Source organism: Lampris incognitus, chromosome 12 (genome assembly GCF_029633865.1).
Source record: "Lampris incognitus isolate fLamInc1 chromosome 12, fLamInc1.hap2, whole genome shotgun sequence".
Taxonomy (NCBI): Eukaryota; Metazoa; Chordata; class Actinopteri; order Lampriformes; family Lampridae; genus Lampris; species Lampris incognitus.
In genome coordinates, this window is record NC_079222.1 from 6,310,815 (window position 1) to 6,327,398 (window position 16,584).

General features: G+C 51.0%; 1 protein-coding gene across 1 annotated transcript in view; it reads left to right on the plus strand.

Moving 5' to 3' along the window:
* The window catches only part of LOC130122143 (interleukin-11 receptor subunit alpha-like), a 176,787-nt gene that overhangs the window by 152,508 nt on the left and 7,695 nt on the right, over positions 1-16,584 (plus strand). The window contains exon 10 of the mRNA XM_056291183.1: positions 5,273-5,410. Within this exon, the coding sequence (XP_056147158.1) occupies positions 5,273-5,410 (138 nt within the window). The remainder of the gene's footprint in view (positions 1-5,272; positions 5,411-16,584) is intronic.

Below are 16,584 nucleotides of genomic sequence, written 5' to 3' on the forward strand. Positions count from 1 at the left end.
TTTGTCATCTCATCTCATCTCATCTCATCTCCTCTCATCTCATCTCATCTCATCTCGTCTCATCTCATCTCATCTCATCTCATCTCATCTCCTCTCCTCTCATCTCATCTCATCTCATCTCCTCTCATCTCATCTCATCTCATCTCATCTCATCTCGTCTCATCTCATCTCATCTCATCTCATCTCATCTCCTCTCATCTCATCTCGTCTCAGCTCATCTCATTTCCTCTCCTCTCCTCTCCTCTCCTCTCCTCTCCTCTCATCTCATCTCCTCTCCTCTCATCTCCTCTCCTCTCATCTCATCTCATCTCATCTCCTCTCCTCTCCTCTCATCTCCTCTCATCTCCTCTCCTCTCATCTCCTCTCATCTCATCTCATCTCATCTCGTCTCATCTCATCTTCAGCCGCTTCTCCGAGGTCGGTTCGTGGTGGCAGCAAGCTAAGTAGGGCACTCCAACGCCCTCCAGCTCCTCCTGGGGGATCCCAAGGCGTTCCCAGGCCAGATTGGGTCCCTCCAGCGAGTTCTGGGTCTACCCCGGGGTCTCCTCCCAGTTGGACGTGCCCGGAAAACCTCCAAAGGAAGGCGCCCAGGAGGCATCCTAATCAGATGCCTGAACCACCTCAACTGGCTCCTTTCGACGCGAAGGAGCAGCGGCTCTACTCCGAGCTCCCTCCGGATGTCCGAGCTCCTCATCCTATCTCTAAGGCGGAGCCCAGACACCCTACGGAGGAAACTCATTTCAGCCGCTTGTATCCACGATCTCACCCTTTCGGTCACTACCCAAAGCTCATGACCGGAGGTGAGGGCTGGAACGAAGACTGACTGGTAAATTGAAGCTTTGCCTCCCGGATCAGCTCCCTCTTCACCACAACGGTCCGGTACAGCGTCCGCATTACTGCTGATGCTGCACCAATCTGTCAATTTCCGGCTCCATCCTACCCTCACTCGTGAACAAGACGCCGAGATACTTGAACTCCTTCGCTTGAGGCAACAACTCATCCTCAACCCGGAGGGAGCAATCCACCATTTTCCGGCAGAGAACCGCGGCCTCAGACTTGGAGGTGCTGACTCTCTTCCCGGCCATTTCACACTCAGCTGCAAACTGCCCCAGTGCGCGTTTGACGTCACGTTCTGATGAAGCCAACAAAAAGCACATCATCTGCGAAGAGCAGAGATGCAATTCTGCGGTTCCCAAAACGGACACACTCCTCAGGTTGGCTGCGCCTTGAGATCCTGTCCGTGCATATCACAAAACAGAACCAGAGACAAGGGACAACCTTGGCGGAGTCCCCCAGACTCCCGCAGTGCCCCCCCCACAAAGTGCCCCGGGGTACGCGGTCGTAAGCATTCTCCAAATCCACAAAACACATGTAGACTGGCTGGTCAAAGTCCCACGCCTACCTCAGCACCTCCGCAAGGGTAAAGAGCCGGTCCGTTGTCCCAGGACGGAATCCGCATTGTTACCTCCTGGATCCGAGGTTCGACAGTCGGTCGGAGCCTCCTTTCCAGCACCCTAGAGGAGCCTTTCCCAGGGAGGCTGAGCAGCCGTGATGCCCCGATAATGGCGCCATACCTTCGGGTGCTGATATCTGATTTTGCCAATATCGCCCAGCCCTGCCCCGTTCGCGTCATAACTAAATCAACCGGTTTTTCTGAAATCGGGTCCACATTCACAAGGCTACCTCCGCCGAGTCAGCCAGCGCCGGAGCCAAACGCAGCCCACGCCAAGAAACAGCCAAGAAACTACATCAGATCAAATATAGTGACTTTTTCCTTCGCTGGAGTTAAGGATAGTAAACAAATAAAGACTTGATACTAAAAGGAGGTTTGCTCACCACGCGGAGGGTGAGTAACATCCCCCCCCGGGGGGGGGAGCGTTGTGTTAACCAGCCCTCTTCTATAGGAGCGCAGCTCCACGAGGTGACTCACCCCGACTGCGACATGCTGCTGCACATTTAGTCAGCTTTACGAGAGAGAGGGAGAGAGGGTGTAGAGAGAGAGTGTAGAGGGTGTAGAGGGTGGGGGATTAAATGGAGGGTAAAAACGGAGAGGGGCTGGAATGTGCACACGTGCGCACACACACAGATGCACATACTATTACAGGATGTCCTGCTTATGGGGGAGACGGAGAGGCCGGGCCATAAATCAAACATTAACAAAAGACTAATGTTTATTTTAGCCTACGGTCAACAAAACAAACTGTGTGTGTGTATACGTGTGTGTGTGTGTGTGTGTGTGTGTGTGTTTATTTTTCACAAGTATGCCAGTTCATGTGTGTGTTTCCCAGTGCATGCGTGTATGAGGGTCTGCAAGAACCGTGCAGCCCCCATGGTAACAGGACACGTGCACATGCGAGGGGACGGCAGTTTGTGTGTGTGTGCGTGTGCGTGTCCACGCATGCGTGCGTGTCATCACTTTTGCGCACGAGGCCGTCGGTTAAGGCTCGCCAGCAACTACAGACACAAAAACTCCAGAAACTGAACCGAGGGTATCGATAAAGGTATGTTTAATAGCGGCGGAGCTAACTCCGCCATTTTCCCCATTAGCCGGCATTAGGGACGCCTCCCTGGACATGTAGACGCGCTGACGCCCCTGATGCTGACACAACACGCATACCTTTGAAACGTACCATCAGACCGCAAAGCTGCTCTAGTACACCAGAAACACTCCGAATACCAGAAAGGCTCAACGGTTTTGACATATTTAGACACCCCGACTGACTCAAACGGCTGATTCTACAAATAAACCAGAAGGGTGTACTCAGTGTGGGTGCAGATTACCGCCAGGCGCATCTCCCCTTCCCCGGTACTCGAACTTGGGCGCCAAACCAGCCGAGGAATTAGCACTCAGCTGCGGTAGGAAACGGTTTTGAATCACCGCAGCCACGACAGGTCCTTGATCACGCGGTCATCACGGTGCACAGATATCGCCAGGCTGACAAGGCCCGGTAGTGCGCCAGATCCGCAGCGGACTGATACACACAGTGGGCGGCACGGTGGCCCAGTGGTTAGCGGTGTCGCCTCACAGCCAGAAGGTCCTGGGTTCGAACCCCGGGGCTTGACCAACTTTGGGGATCATCCCACCTCGTCCTCTGTGTGGAGTTGGCGTGTTCTGCTGGGAGATTTCTCCGGACGCTCCGCTCCCCCCCCCCCCCCATGCACCTTAGGGTTAATGCCCCGGTCTGTGCCCTGGACCGAGGCATGGCAAGAAGAACTGGAGCTGGTCCCCGGGTGCTGCACGGCGGCTGCCCACCCCCCCCTAGCTGCGCAGCTAGGGGGGAGTGGGGGTAAATGCAGAGAAAGAATTTCCCCGCAGGGATCAATAAAGGATATCAAAACCCCCCAAAAAAAACACCCACACACGGACAGAAAGACCAGTGTTCTCTGCCTGTCATTATAAGATTCTTTTTTGCACAGCTCCCAAGTCCATAGAACGGGATATCTGGGGGGGGGGGGGGTAACATGCAGAGCTCAAGCTAAAAAAATCTACAGCCTTCTAGACGGACCCTCGCACGAATGCGACCCAAGACTAATATGAACTTGCACTTTCCAGCAAGAGAAGTTTTGCTACGCAACCATTTTGGTCTCACCCTAACCCTGTCTTTGTTTTCATAACACATGTGGGTCATCCGCCTGCCGCCCAGTGGCTGCTGGGATAGGGGCCAGCATCCCCGCAACCCTGAGAGCAGGATAAGCGGTTTGGCTAATGGATGGACGGATGGATGGATGGATGGATGGATGGATGGATGGATGGATGGATGGATGGATGGATGGATGGATGGATGGATGGATAATAAAGCTGAGAAAACCTGTGCGCATGCGCAGCTCATAACGATGGCTGACTCGGATTAGGCAGCGACAAGAACATGCAACACTTCCTGTTTCGACAGCAACCTACAGGAAGTTGATCCTTACACAATTTATGGATTTTAAATTGTTTTAATAACATTTCCCCCCCCCCTTTTTCTCCCCAAACCTAATTTTGGCCAATTACCCCACTCTCCCGAGCCGTCCCGGTAGCTGCTCCGCCCCCTCTTCCAGTCTGGGGAGGGCTGCAGACTACCACATGCCTCCTCCGATGCATGTGGAGTCGCCAGCCGCTTCTTTTCACCTGGACAGTGAGGAGTTTCACCAGGGGGGCGGAGCGCGTGGGAGGATCACGCTATTCCCCCCAGTTCCCCCTCCCCCCGAACAGGTAACCAGGACACATACCCACATCCGGCTTCCCACCCGCAGACACGGCCAATTGTGTCCGTAGGGACGCCCGACCAAGCCGGAGGCAACACGGGGATTCGAACCGCCGATCCCCGTGTTGGTAGGCAACGGAATAGACCGCCACGCCACCCGGACGCCCTTCTTTTAATACATGTTGATCATGTCGCGGTCCGATCTGAGTCAAGCGTAAATGAGAGTCGCGCATGCGCGCGGTTGACTCAGACAGCTTGAGAGTGAACGAAAGGAGGGAGCGGCGGTAGCGAGAACAAACAGATCCTTACAAAGCACCAGAAACGGACCTGAGGGGGCGCCCCGGGTAGCGTAGCTGTCTATACAGCACACAGGTACCTAATAATATCCACAAAAATGGATAAATGTTTGTCTTAATTCGGGTTTGCCGTGTGATTTGCGTCGCTGAACGACACAATTGCGCACAACACCTTCAGTGAGCTTACTTAAGAAAAGAAATGATACCTGTTGAGTTTCACATTGGCTCTCTGATCAAGCCTCTGCCAGACCTTGCAGATGGCTGGAGTTACGTGTTTCGTGTTCAATAAAGAAGAACATGGTTAAGAAGCAATGATAAATATTGTAGCGAATTCGGGGGGACAACGCAACCACAGGAACTGCCGCGGCCGGGACGCGAACCCGTGTCGCCCGCACCGCAGGAGGCATCGCTAACCGCTAGGCTAAAGGGTCAGACCCGCCAACCAGCGGCCAGCGTGTCTTCTTATCCATGCACGTTACCATATTAAATCCGGAGACTGGTAATGGCGGGTTCTCTCGCTTACTGGTTTTGATATTGGTGCAGAAGCGTCGCCCGTTAGAAGACGCACAGGCAAAGAAACTGTCCAAAATCACTTTGGTTTGCGTGCAGGACCGTGAGCGCAGCAAGCGCTGGCTGCCTCCCCATGACTCCAGCCCGGGCGGAGAATAAGGAGAATAATAAAAGGGGCGTGGCTTGCTCATCAGCCGCAGGCACGGTCATGTTATTTGGTGACGACATGTCTAAATATGTCACAGTGCAACTGTGTTTTTCGTTCGTGTCCACCCGCAGATAAGTGCGGCGGCGGCGGCGGCGGCGGCGGGGCTAAACGAAGCGGATCGGGAGGCCTGGCCCAAATATCTGCTGCGTTGGTGCGGACGGGCAACAATGGCTCCTTGTGTTTACAGCCCAGTCGCCATGGTAACCACGGTACACACACACACACACACACACACACACGCGCGCACTCCGCCTCTGACCTTTTCCTGGTGATAACGACGCTGCTTACTGATTGGACAACGCACTGGCGACGTGCGTGTGTGTGTGTGTGTGTGTGTGTGTGTGTGTGTGTGTGTGTGTGTGTGTGTGTGTGTGTGTGTGTGTGTGTGTGAGTGTGTGTGAGTGTGTACGTGTTAAGTGTGCATGCATGTGTCTGTGTAAAAGAGACAGCTAGAGAGAGAGCGTGTGTGCGTGCGTGCGTGCGTGTGTGCGTGTGTGTGTGCGTGAGAGAGGGAGGGAGGGGGAGGGAGAGGGAGAGGGAGAGGGAGGGAGGGAGGGGGAGGGAGAACTAATAGCCCGTAGATATGTTCTACTTATTTCCATGTGTGTGTTTCTGTCTCTGTGCCAGTTTATGATGTGTGTGCGCGCGTTCGTGCGCGTGTGTGAGTGACAGGTGAGGACAGAAGATAAGCCGCGTCTGGAAAATGTCCACCGAGATGTTGTGTTCAAATTGATCCCAACAGCCTCGTGTAGTATTGGTGGTGTCCCCCCCCCCCCCCGTGTTCCTCTGCCACCGCCCGTTTGTTTCAACATCTGACCTACAAGCAGACACCCAGCCTCGTCTCCCCCCTCTTATCTGTCCGCCGGCTCTCCCTCAGCCTTTGTTTCTGTTACACGGATTCCTCTTTCACTGGCAGATATGTCGCGGCGAAGAGTAAGAGCGAGAGCGAGAGTGAGAGAGAGAGAGAGATAATGAGAGGGTGAGTTATGGAGGAAAGATGTGAGGGCCAGCCTCCAAGAAGAGAAGAAAACATGGAGATCCTGGTTGATTCTGCTGCCAAGGGAGTGAAAGTTCCTTTAGAAATATCTGGCCGACGGTCTGCTGTGACTTGGCCTGAAAAACACAGCCGGCTTCCAAGACAGACAGACTTAGAGACAGACAGACAGGCGGGCTTAGAGACAGACAGACAGGCGGACTTAGAGACAGACAGACAGGCAGACTTAGAGACAGACGGACAGACTCAGAGAGACAGACACAGATGGACAGACTTAGAGACAGAGAGACATGCAGACTTAGAGACAGACAGATTTAGAGACAGACAGGCAGACTTAGAGACCGACTTAGAGACAGACATGCAGACTTAGAGGCAGACAGATTTAGAGACAGACAAGCAGACTTAGAGACCGACTTAGAGACAGACATGCAGACTTAGAGGCAGACAGATTTAGAGACAGACAGGCAGAGTTAGAGACAGACTGAGTGACAGTCAGGCAGACTTAGAGACAGACAGACTCAGAGAGACAGAGACAGATGGACACACTTAGAGACAGACAGACAGGCAGACTTAGAGACAGACAGATTTAGAGACAGACAGGCAGACTTAGAGACAGACAGGCAGACTTAGAGACAGACAGACTTAGAGACAGTCAGGCAGACTTAGAGACAGACAGACTCAGAGACAGACAGACAGGCAGACTTAGAGAGACAGAGACAGAGGGACAGACTTAGAGACAGACTTAGAGACAGTCAGGCAGACTTAGAGACAGACAGACTCAGAGAGACAGAGACAGAGGGACAGACTTAGAGACAGACAGACAGGCAGACTTAGAGACACACATGCAGACTTAGAGACAGACAGATTTAGAGACAGACAGGCAGACTTAGACAGATTTAGAGACAGGCAGACAGACTTACAGACTTACAGAAAGACTTCGAGACAGACAGGCAGACGTAGAGACAGACTTAGAGACAGAAAGACAGACTTAGAGACAGACAGGCAGACTTCGAGACAGACTTCGAGACAGTCAGACAGACTTCGAGACAGGCAGGCAGACTTCGAGACAGACTTTGAGACAGACATGCAGACTTAGAGTCAGACTTCGAGACAGAAAGACAGACTTAGAGACGGACCTAGAGACAGACAGAAAGAAAGAAAGAAAGAAAGATTGACAGTTCAGGGGCCGTTGACGTTAATGTGAGTTAATTAAACTCGTTAATTGTCCTCCTCGGGGGTGTTTTGTGATCCGCCTCGTGTGTTGTGGAGTCTTTGAAGACAGCCTCGCCAACACAGACCGCACCAACGTGTCCTCAGATGGAGACAAAGTATCCATCAGCGTTGTCGCGGGGCGCAGTAAGATGAAGGGGAGCCGTGTCTGTACATATACATACATCCAGGCGGGCGGGAGGCCGGGCGGGAGGCGGGCGGGCGCCCTTTGGTCTGCATAGGCTCCCCTACATACTTCCCTCCGCCGCTGCGAAGCGGAAGAGAGACTAGAAAATAAAGCAACGCAGATTGGGAAAGACGACACCCGCCAACTATTTCACAGCGGTTGAAAACCACTTGTTTTCCTTCGGTGTAAATACATTTGGATGACAGGGGCAAGATCGTGTTGTGACACGGCCGCTCCTCCGGTGCTGCAGCGGGACGCTTTTTAAAAGGGGGAGCTGCCGGAGCCCGAAGAGCTCATCTGATGGCCAGAGGGACTCGAACCAGCGCTAGCGAGTTTCCATGCGCGCGGGGGGTGGGGGGGTTGGGTCACCACGATACGCTCGCGAAACTGATCGACAACAGATGCGGCAGCCATTGTGTCAGCTGCTCCCTTCAAACCCCTCTCCGCTGCTCCGGGTTCACATGACTCCAGAAGAATTGTTGCCCCCACCCCACCCCACCCCACCCCACCCCACCCCACCCCCTTCGGCCGGTAGGGACGATAAACAATGTCAGCTGTTTCTTACGCTACACTGAAGTTTAGGACACGTCACAGTTACTTATTTCACCATTCCCACTGTTATGCTGCATCCCAGTTCCTAGTAAGTAAAAGTACCGGCTCGTTAAAACTCTGGGTGAGCATCGGGGCGTTCGCTCTCAGCAGTCATAAAAACAACGAGGTATTGTAGGGAATCCAGGGGGCAGCCGGGAACCGACGCAGGCGGGACGCGAACCCGGGTTACGGCGCCGGGTGACGGCGCTAACTAAAGGGGCTGACCCCTTCGGCCAAACTCGCTCGAGAGTCTAGCCATGCGTGATCTTTGCAGTATTTTGAAAACCTGTTTGCAGGTGCAAGTGCATCGGGAACTAGTCTAAGACACAGGGGGAAAGAAATAAGTATTAAGTACAATGCTTGTGACTGAAGTACTATAAATACAGTGTAGGAGAAACAGATGAGGTATCCAGCTTTGGTGCAGTACCAACACAGGACGGGTGCAGGATAAATACACGGAGCAGGACTGGTACAGCAGGAAAGCTGCATGATTGATGTATGGACGAGATATTCCGTCGTGGTTTTCAACGTAAAAAGGCAAGCGGAGGCTGAAACGGAGTATATGGAGCCGGAGCTCTGCCAGTACCATCTAGTGGTCTAGTTGCTAGGCTGGAGTCCAGCATTCACCAATGCCTAAACACACAAGGACTAATGGATGCCATGTGTGGATGGAGATAGGACCGAACCATTCCCAAGCTCGGGTTGTGTGTGCGTGTGTGCGTGTGTGTGTGTGTGTGTGTGTGTGTGTGTGTGTGTGTGTGTGTGTGTGTGTGTGTGTGTGTGTGTGTGTGTGTGTGTGTGTGTGTGTGTGTGTGTGCGTGTGTTTTCTTTGAATTAATCAGGACACGAAGTACAGGGTTTGGGCTTTGGGCATGTTACTAAAAAACGATTGATTTACCCGTTTTCCTTTACTTATGGTGACCCATCTCAAAGGTAAGAACAGCAATTAGTGTGTGTGTGCGTGCGTGCGTGCGCGCGCGCGTGTGTATAAATACACTGATTAGCCAAAACATTATGACCCCCCCTGCTTAATATGTGGTCGAATGTCGTTTTCATGAGCAAAGAATTTACAACTTGTAAAACAATATCTAGGTTTGATGGTCTCCCAGGGGATTAATCACGATGCGTCCACTGATACCTTCATATGACTTGCACACTAATGAGCCAAAACATTATGATCACCTGACTAATGTGCTGTTGGTCCTGCCCAAACAGCGCCGACCCGTCGGGTCATGGACTCTACAACACCCCTGAAGGTGTCCTGTGGTATCTGGCACCGACACATTAGCAGCGGGTCCTTCAAATCCTGTAAATTGTGAGATGGAGCCGCTGTGGATCGGACTTGTTTTTTCCAGCACACCTCACAGATGCTCCATCACATTAAGATCTGGACAATTTGGAGGCCAAGGCTACACGTTGAACACTTCGTCATGTTCCTCAGACCATTTCCGGACAATGGGTGCAGCGTGGCAGGGCGCACTACCCCGCTGCCAGCAGAGGCCACCACTGCCATGAAGGGGTGTACCTGGTTTGCAATGATGTTTAGGTAGGTGGTACGTGTCAACTGACGTCCAAATGAATGGCCGGAGCCAGGGTTTCCCAGCAGAACTTTGCTGAGAACGTCACGCTCCCTCCGCTGGCTTGTCGTCTTCCCACCCTGCATCCTGCCGCCACCACTTCGCCAGTGAACAGTATGTACACGGCCTTCCACGTGGTCCAAAAGACAGTCCGCCTTCTTCCCCTGCTCCAAGGTCCAGTTCCGACACTCACCTACCTATTGCAGGCACTTTCAACGGTGGACAGGGGTCACCATGGGCACTCCGACTAGTCTGCGGCTACACAGCCCCATACACGGCAGGGTGCAATACACTGTGTTCCTCCAGCAACCACCATTAAAATATTCTGGGACTTGTGCCACATCACTTGGGCGCCCAACACTTTGTCACCAATTAGTGGTTTGTCCCTACCCGGACCACCGTCGGTAGGTACTCACCACTGCTGACCAGGACTACCCCTGGGCCAGCCGCTGCCATAAACACTCCATGCGGTTTTTTTTTTGGGAACACCCGGGGGCCCCGCACGATCGCTGTGATTTTCTGTGTTGCCCAAGGGTAACACTGGGTCGGTACTGAAGCGCCATCCTGTTGAGTCAGTCATTTAATATCCGCGCGCAACTTGTTTTGATGAACTGAGTAACGCCCACAAATGTCCCCTAAACGAACATTTAGGAGTGGCGTACAAAGGCGGAAGAACAGAACATTGGACACGGGAGAAAGAACACAGGCTGAAGGTATGTGATCGTTAAATCTGACTGATTGAATCTGGCAAGTCTTTTTCTTGCCACATCCCAGGCGTGTTTTTGAAGGAACTAAACAGAACATAGCCACAGCTCATTTTAACCTGGCGAACTCGCTAGAGACGGTACATGCATTACACTGCGGCGAATTCAGGGGGGCAGCCCGGGACCGCCACAGCCGGGACGCGAACCCGTGTCTCCCACTCCGCAAGCGGCAACGTTAACCAGTCGACTAAAGGGTCTGAACCGTTAGTCAAGGACCAACGTGTTTACTTATCCATGCACGTTACACTACCCCCCCACATTACACTCCCTCACGCCATTGGGCACACGCGCTTCCGATGACCTCACGGTCTCACCGCCCCACTTCTGACACCAATGTAGCGAATTCGGGGGGCAACCACAGGAACTGCCGCGGCCGGGACGCGAACCCGTATCGCCCGCGCCGTTGGAGACATCGCTGACCGCTCGACTAAAGGGCCAGACCCGTTAGCCAAGGACCAACGTGTCTACTTATCCATGCACGTTACACTACTATTTAGATGCTGATTCTGAAACATTTACGTCTGGCGGTCATGTGGCGTGCGGGGAGGTGTGTCGAAGGTGTCTGGCTGGCAGAGCTGGGTCTGCTGCATCCTGTGGGCCTAGGGACCACGGCCCTGCCCGGAGCTGTAGCCGAGGAGGTAACACCGAGGGCGGTCTGACAGGTCGTGGAAGGCTAAGCTAACTGCAGGCTAAGCTAACTGCTAGCCCATTCAGACCGGCATCCTGGCGTTCACTCTCTTGGACAGTGAAGTTTTTTGTTTTTGTTTTTTTTGGATATGATGGCTATATGTGTTCTTGTAGTTTGGATGTGTTTTTGTGTTTGCCTTGCACTGATGTGGGCCGATGTGGGCTGGGGAAACCACAATTCATTTCATTTCTTATACACAAGTGCATGAAATGACATGATAAATAAATGTTCCTGACTCCTGATAAAAAAAACAACAAGCCTGCTCTCTAGCTTCCTAAATCATGTGTTTTGTATCTGTGTGTGTGTGTGTGTGTGTGTGTGTGTGTGTGTGTGTGTGTGTGGAGACCTTAGAAGCAGTTTTGAATTTTGCTATTTTAATTCAAGCAAATGTGGTTTCTGTCGAAAGCCACGTGACTTCTGGCAAAGAGTCAGAAGTCGCTCGCGGGCCATAAGTTCCCTGCAACTGGTATAATTTGCGTATGTGTGCAATAAAATGGAGACATACAGCTAAACTCGAGAGCCTTTGGGAGTTTTCATGGTATATTTTTATACCCGACTGATATTCTAATCATACAGTAAATTTAATGTGTATTTGTCAAGGGTTTGATGATACCATTGGCATGTTAACCATTTGCTTTTCAAATCTGATTTTTTTTAACATGCATATTTTTCAAACGAGTAAGATTTGTTTTAAATTTGTCCATCCATTTGTTCATTCGGTTATGAGCAGTGTGTGTGTGATTCGGTGGTTGCACTGGGGGTGTTTTGGGGCCACAAACCAAGTGTTGTGTAGGGCCACCAAAATCCCAGGGCCCGGCCCTGAGCAGCCCACAAACCTTGCCATTTCAGAGATGCTCTGACCCAGCCGTCTGGCCATAACAATCTGGCCCTTGTCAAAGTCACTCAAGTCCTATTTTTTTCTCTCCCTTTTTCTCCCCAGTCACTCGGGTCTTTACTCCTGAATCCGACGCAACGACTACAAGAACTGATTGTTTCGCTAACCTCAAGGTCTGGTGGATTACCCAGACCTTGACATGTGCCCTTGTTTGGAGATGATCGACGTTGCATGGTTCACCTGTGAGTGGTCATAATGTTTTGGCTCTCATAATATGTCGTATGTGTGCAGTATCAGTATCTTGGCCTCGGCTCCACAACACTGGAATTTCCGCATCTCAGCCAGAACAAGATGGCTACCAGATGGCAGCTAGTCTAACACTTCATATATATGTGCACATTACATTCTCTCTCTCTCTCTCTCTCTCTCTCTCTCTCTCTCTCTCTCTCTCTCTCTCTCTCTCACAGACACAAACACAACTGAACGTAGGCCACAATACAGTAAACAAAGGCACACACACAACAATTTTAAGTGCACAGACATCATTGAAAGAAGGGTGTACGCACACACACACACACACACACACACACACACACACACACACACACATAAATGCTCACTGACCCCGTAAGTGTTGCTGTGCATGTCTGCACAGCATGTGTGCATGGACACTGCGGGTGAATACATGTTTATGAGCACACAGATGTTTGACGGCAAGCGCCTAACCATTTGTTTACGCCAGATGTGTATTTAAGTCACCCTTCTGTGCCCACAGAAACTCGTTTTAATGAGTGTTGCCATTCCACAGCTGGTGCACGTAACTGAAGAGGCTCGTCTGTGTCCTGCGTGTGTCACTGTGACCTGCTCAGGTTTGTGCTGGACATGCGTTCATATCCCAGCGTAAAAGCTTTCAAGCGGACGATTTTTCAATATTTCATATCGCGTTCGTTCATTTTTTTGCGGGAAACAAACAGCCCGACGGAGAAGAGAAGAGCAAGTTGTTGGTTCAAGAAAGGCAACACTGAACAGGTGGATTGGAAATACGAATATAAGTCTACAGACCTTTTGAAGGTCGGTAGGACTTTGGCTTCTAGTTCAAATTCACAACAACGTCACGTCCTCCTATTGTTTATTTTAATGTATTTCCACCTTGAAATCATCAGCCCATTGCTCTTTGCAGTCACTACTGAGGCCTTCAATCTTAGTATTGGGAATCACCCTTCTATTGAATCCATCCGAACTGGGAATGTCGGTCATCGCATTCCCCTATATGCAGATGATGCTGTCCTCTTCCTATCACAACCTGAGACGTCTGTTCCCATTTTGCTTGACCTTGTAAGGTGATCTGGTGACGTTTCAGGATGCACAATTAATAGGCAGAAGAGTGAATTTATGTCACCGGGTGCTGATCGTAACACCGAATTTCTGCATAATCTCCCTTTCAAATTACGGATAAACCGAAGTATCTTGAGTCGTTCTGCCATATGACTCTAAACTAATGTTAAGATGAACTTTCTTGAAAAAGTGGAAAAACTGAGGGGGGGTCACTAAAAATCCGGGGGACCCTTCCTCTTTCTATGGTGGACCGTATAAATATGCCATCAGAATGGTCTCTCTGCCAAGACTCTTAGTATCTCTTTCAGATCTACCCCATTTTTCTGACAAGGTCCTTTTTCAAATCGTTAGACTCAATAGTTATGCCTTTTGTCTGGGGCTTTAAAGGCCACAGAACTACCAAAAAACACATTTACATGAACCAAGAGAGATGGGTGGACTCGAACTGCCATACTTCCTGCGTTATTACTGGGCCGCGAATGCGAGGGCCCTTGTCTATTGGCAGGAAGGTTACAGAGTGGAAGTAGCCGCCAACACTCCTATTGACTTGCCATAGAAAGAGTTGGGCGTCCTGTGATCCTTATTGTTACGAAGAGGAGCCATTTTTCAACGGTACTGAAAAACTGGCCTGCTACCAAGGCAGTAGATATAAGCAACTACCTTGTCCCTGCGTACATCCTTCTACTCACGAGAACAAATGAAGGCATACAAAAGTATGGATGCGTACAACTTTGTTGTTACTGGTTGGGTCTATGACAGCGGTTTTCAAAGTGTACATACGGTGAGCCTCCCTTCGGCACCTCCTCATTTTAATAATTGCTGTTTTGCTCGTGACTGTGTACACACCAAAACACACGCACACACACACACCTAAATACTTAAGTGGTTAGTGCTGACACTAACCACAGAGCACGGATCTCCTGAGAAAACGGATTGTCGGTTCCCAAGCTTTGAACAGGGTCAATAACGCACCAGCTCGTTAGCACTGTAATCTGCAGCATATTTGTGCAAATACGCTGCAGACATTATCAAATAAAACTGAACCAGTTCATCTGGACACAATGTTTACTGAGAGGAACGTTTCATCATTCACCTGAGTGACCGCTTCTGTCTAAACTGACTGCAGGTAGCCCCGCCCTTATAAACAGTGGCATAACGACCGAAAATGATCGGTTTCATACGCAAAATGCCCTTGACCATTGATTAGAGTTCCAATAGTCAGGCGCATTATTCACAGAACATTTTGGAATCACAGCATTGTAAGATGGCGGACAGATGTACTCTTAGCCACCCCCCAGTTCAGGGGTGGTCGTTCAATTAACATAGATGGCCTCTTGACTCCCCATTCAAACCGGTGTTCTTCCTATCAAGGATGGTCACATCATCATCCTTGAAAGAGTGGCCCACTGGCCTGTGATGGTGTAGACGGTGGAGTCCTGGCCTGACGTGTTAGCTCTCCTGTGTTGCGCCATCCTCTTTGCCAGCATCGGTTTGGTTTCCCCCAATGTACAAGTCACGGCAGTCCTCACGGCACTTAACCGGGTACACCTATAGATTGGTGATATCTGCAGTCAGTTTAGACTGGTCCACCCCGAATCCTTGGGGTGGACCAATTTCTGGTGCAGCGTGTTTTGGTGTTTGAAAGCAACTGAGATGCAATGTTTGAAATACGCATGTCGACTGTTCCGACACTCCGCCACATATGGAATCACCACCAGTTTAGTTTAGACAGCTGTTGTCCTTCTCCCCCCTTTGATCGGCCCGGTGCACTGTTCGGGCGTTTTCCTGGCTTTGACAAATGCCCATTTAGGATGGTGGGGCTGCAGGTACCTCCACCCTCGGTTATGCCACTGTATTGTTTATAAGGGTGGGGATACCTGCAGTCAGTTGAGGCCGAAGAGGTCACTCAGATGAGTGATGAACGTTTCTCTCAATAAATGTGTCCAGATGATCGGATTTAACTTTCTGGGGATTTTCTTACCTGGATTATTGAGCATGCATAAAGAGTGTCTGGCATTAATTCACATCCACGTTAAATTAATTTGAATGGGTCGATTAGTCCAGCTGGTTTAATTGTTTAAAGCTACTATCCTGACGATTGTCAGGGTTTTTTTTCCCGCTTTCTTATTGACACTTACTTATTGTGGTGATACTGGTGGTGTTTGACAGTGGCACACCATGCTAATTTGGGCCTGGAACGTCACAAAGCAGCAAATATCTCCTCAAAACCACCCGATGAAGGGCGTCCGGGCAGTGTGGCGGTCTATTCGTTGCCTACCAACACGGGGATCGGCAGTTCAAATTCCCGTGTTATGTCCGGCTTGGTCGGGGCGTCCCTACAGACACAGCTGGCTGCGTCTGCGGGTGGGAAGCCGGATGTGGGTATGTGTCCTGGTCGCTGCGCGAGCGCCTCCTCTGCTCGGTCGGGACGCATGTTCATGTTTATGTAAACAGACCTTTTTTTTTTTTTTAAACTTTCCCCCTTTTCTCCCCAACTGGTTCCACCCCGTCTGGCCGATCCGGGGAGGGCTGCAGACGACACATGCTTCCTGCGATACTTGTGGAGTCACCATCCGGTTGTTTTCACCTGACAGTGCGGAGATGTAGTGCGTGGGAGGATCACGCTCTTCCCCCCCACCCCCAGTCCCTGTGAACAGGCGCCCCGACCGACCAGAGGAGGCGCTATTGCAGCGACCAGGACACATGCCCACATCCGGCTTCCCATCGGCAGACGTGACAGCTGTGTCTGTAGGGACGCCCGACCAAGCCGGACATAACACGGGGGGACTCGAACTGGCAATCCCCATGCTGGCAGGCAATGCAATAGACCGCCACGGCACGCGGACGCCCCTAAACAGACACTTTTAAGTTGCTATTTGGATTAAAAAAAGAGGGGATAATGTGGATAAAGTGAGCCCCGGATACGCAAGCTATAGAAAGGATCAGAAAGGACGTTTGTTTCCATGTACATTCTCAAGGATTTTAGCTTGCAACTTGTGAGACTATATTCAATGTCCTGATTATGTCCAGCTGGCCGGACTATGTTTAACTAGTTAAACTATACTAAAATGTCTTGATTATGTCCAGCTGGCTGGACTGTGTTTAATGGTTTGGACGGCGTCAGCTTGTGTCAGCTAGCGGAGCCAGAATATTACCGTAAACCACCGTACTGTGATACTTTCTGGCTGCGGCGTGGAAAATTC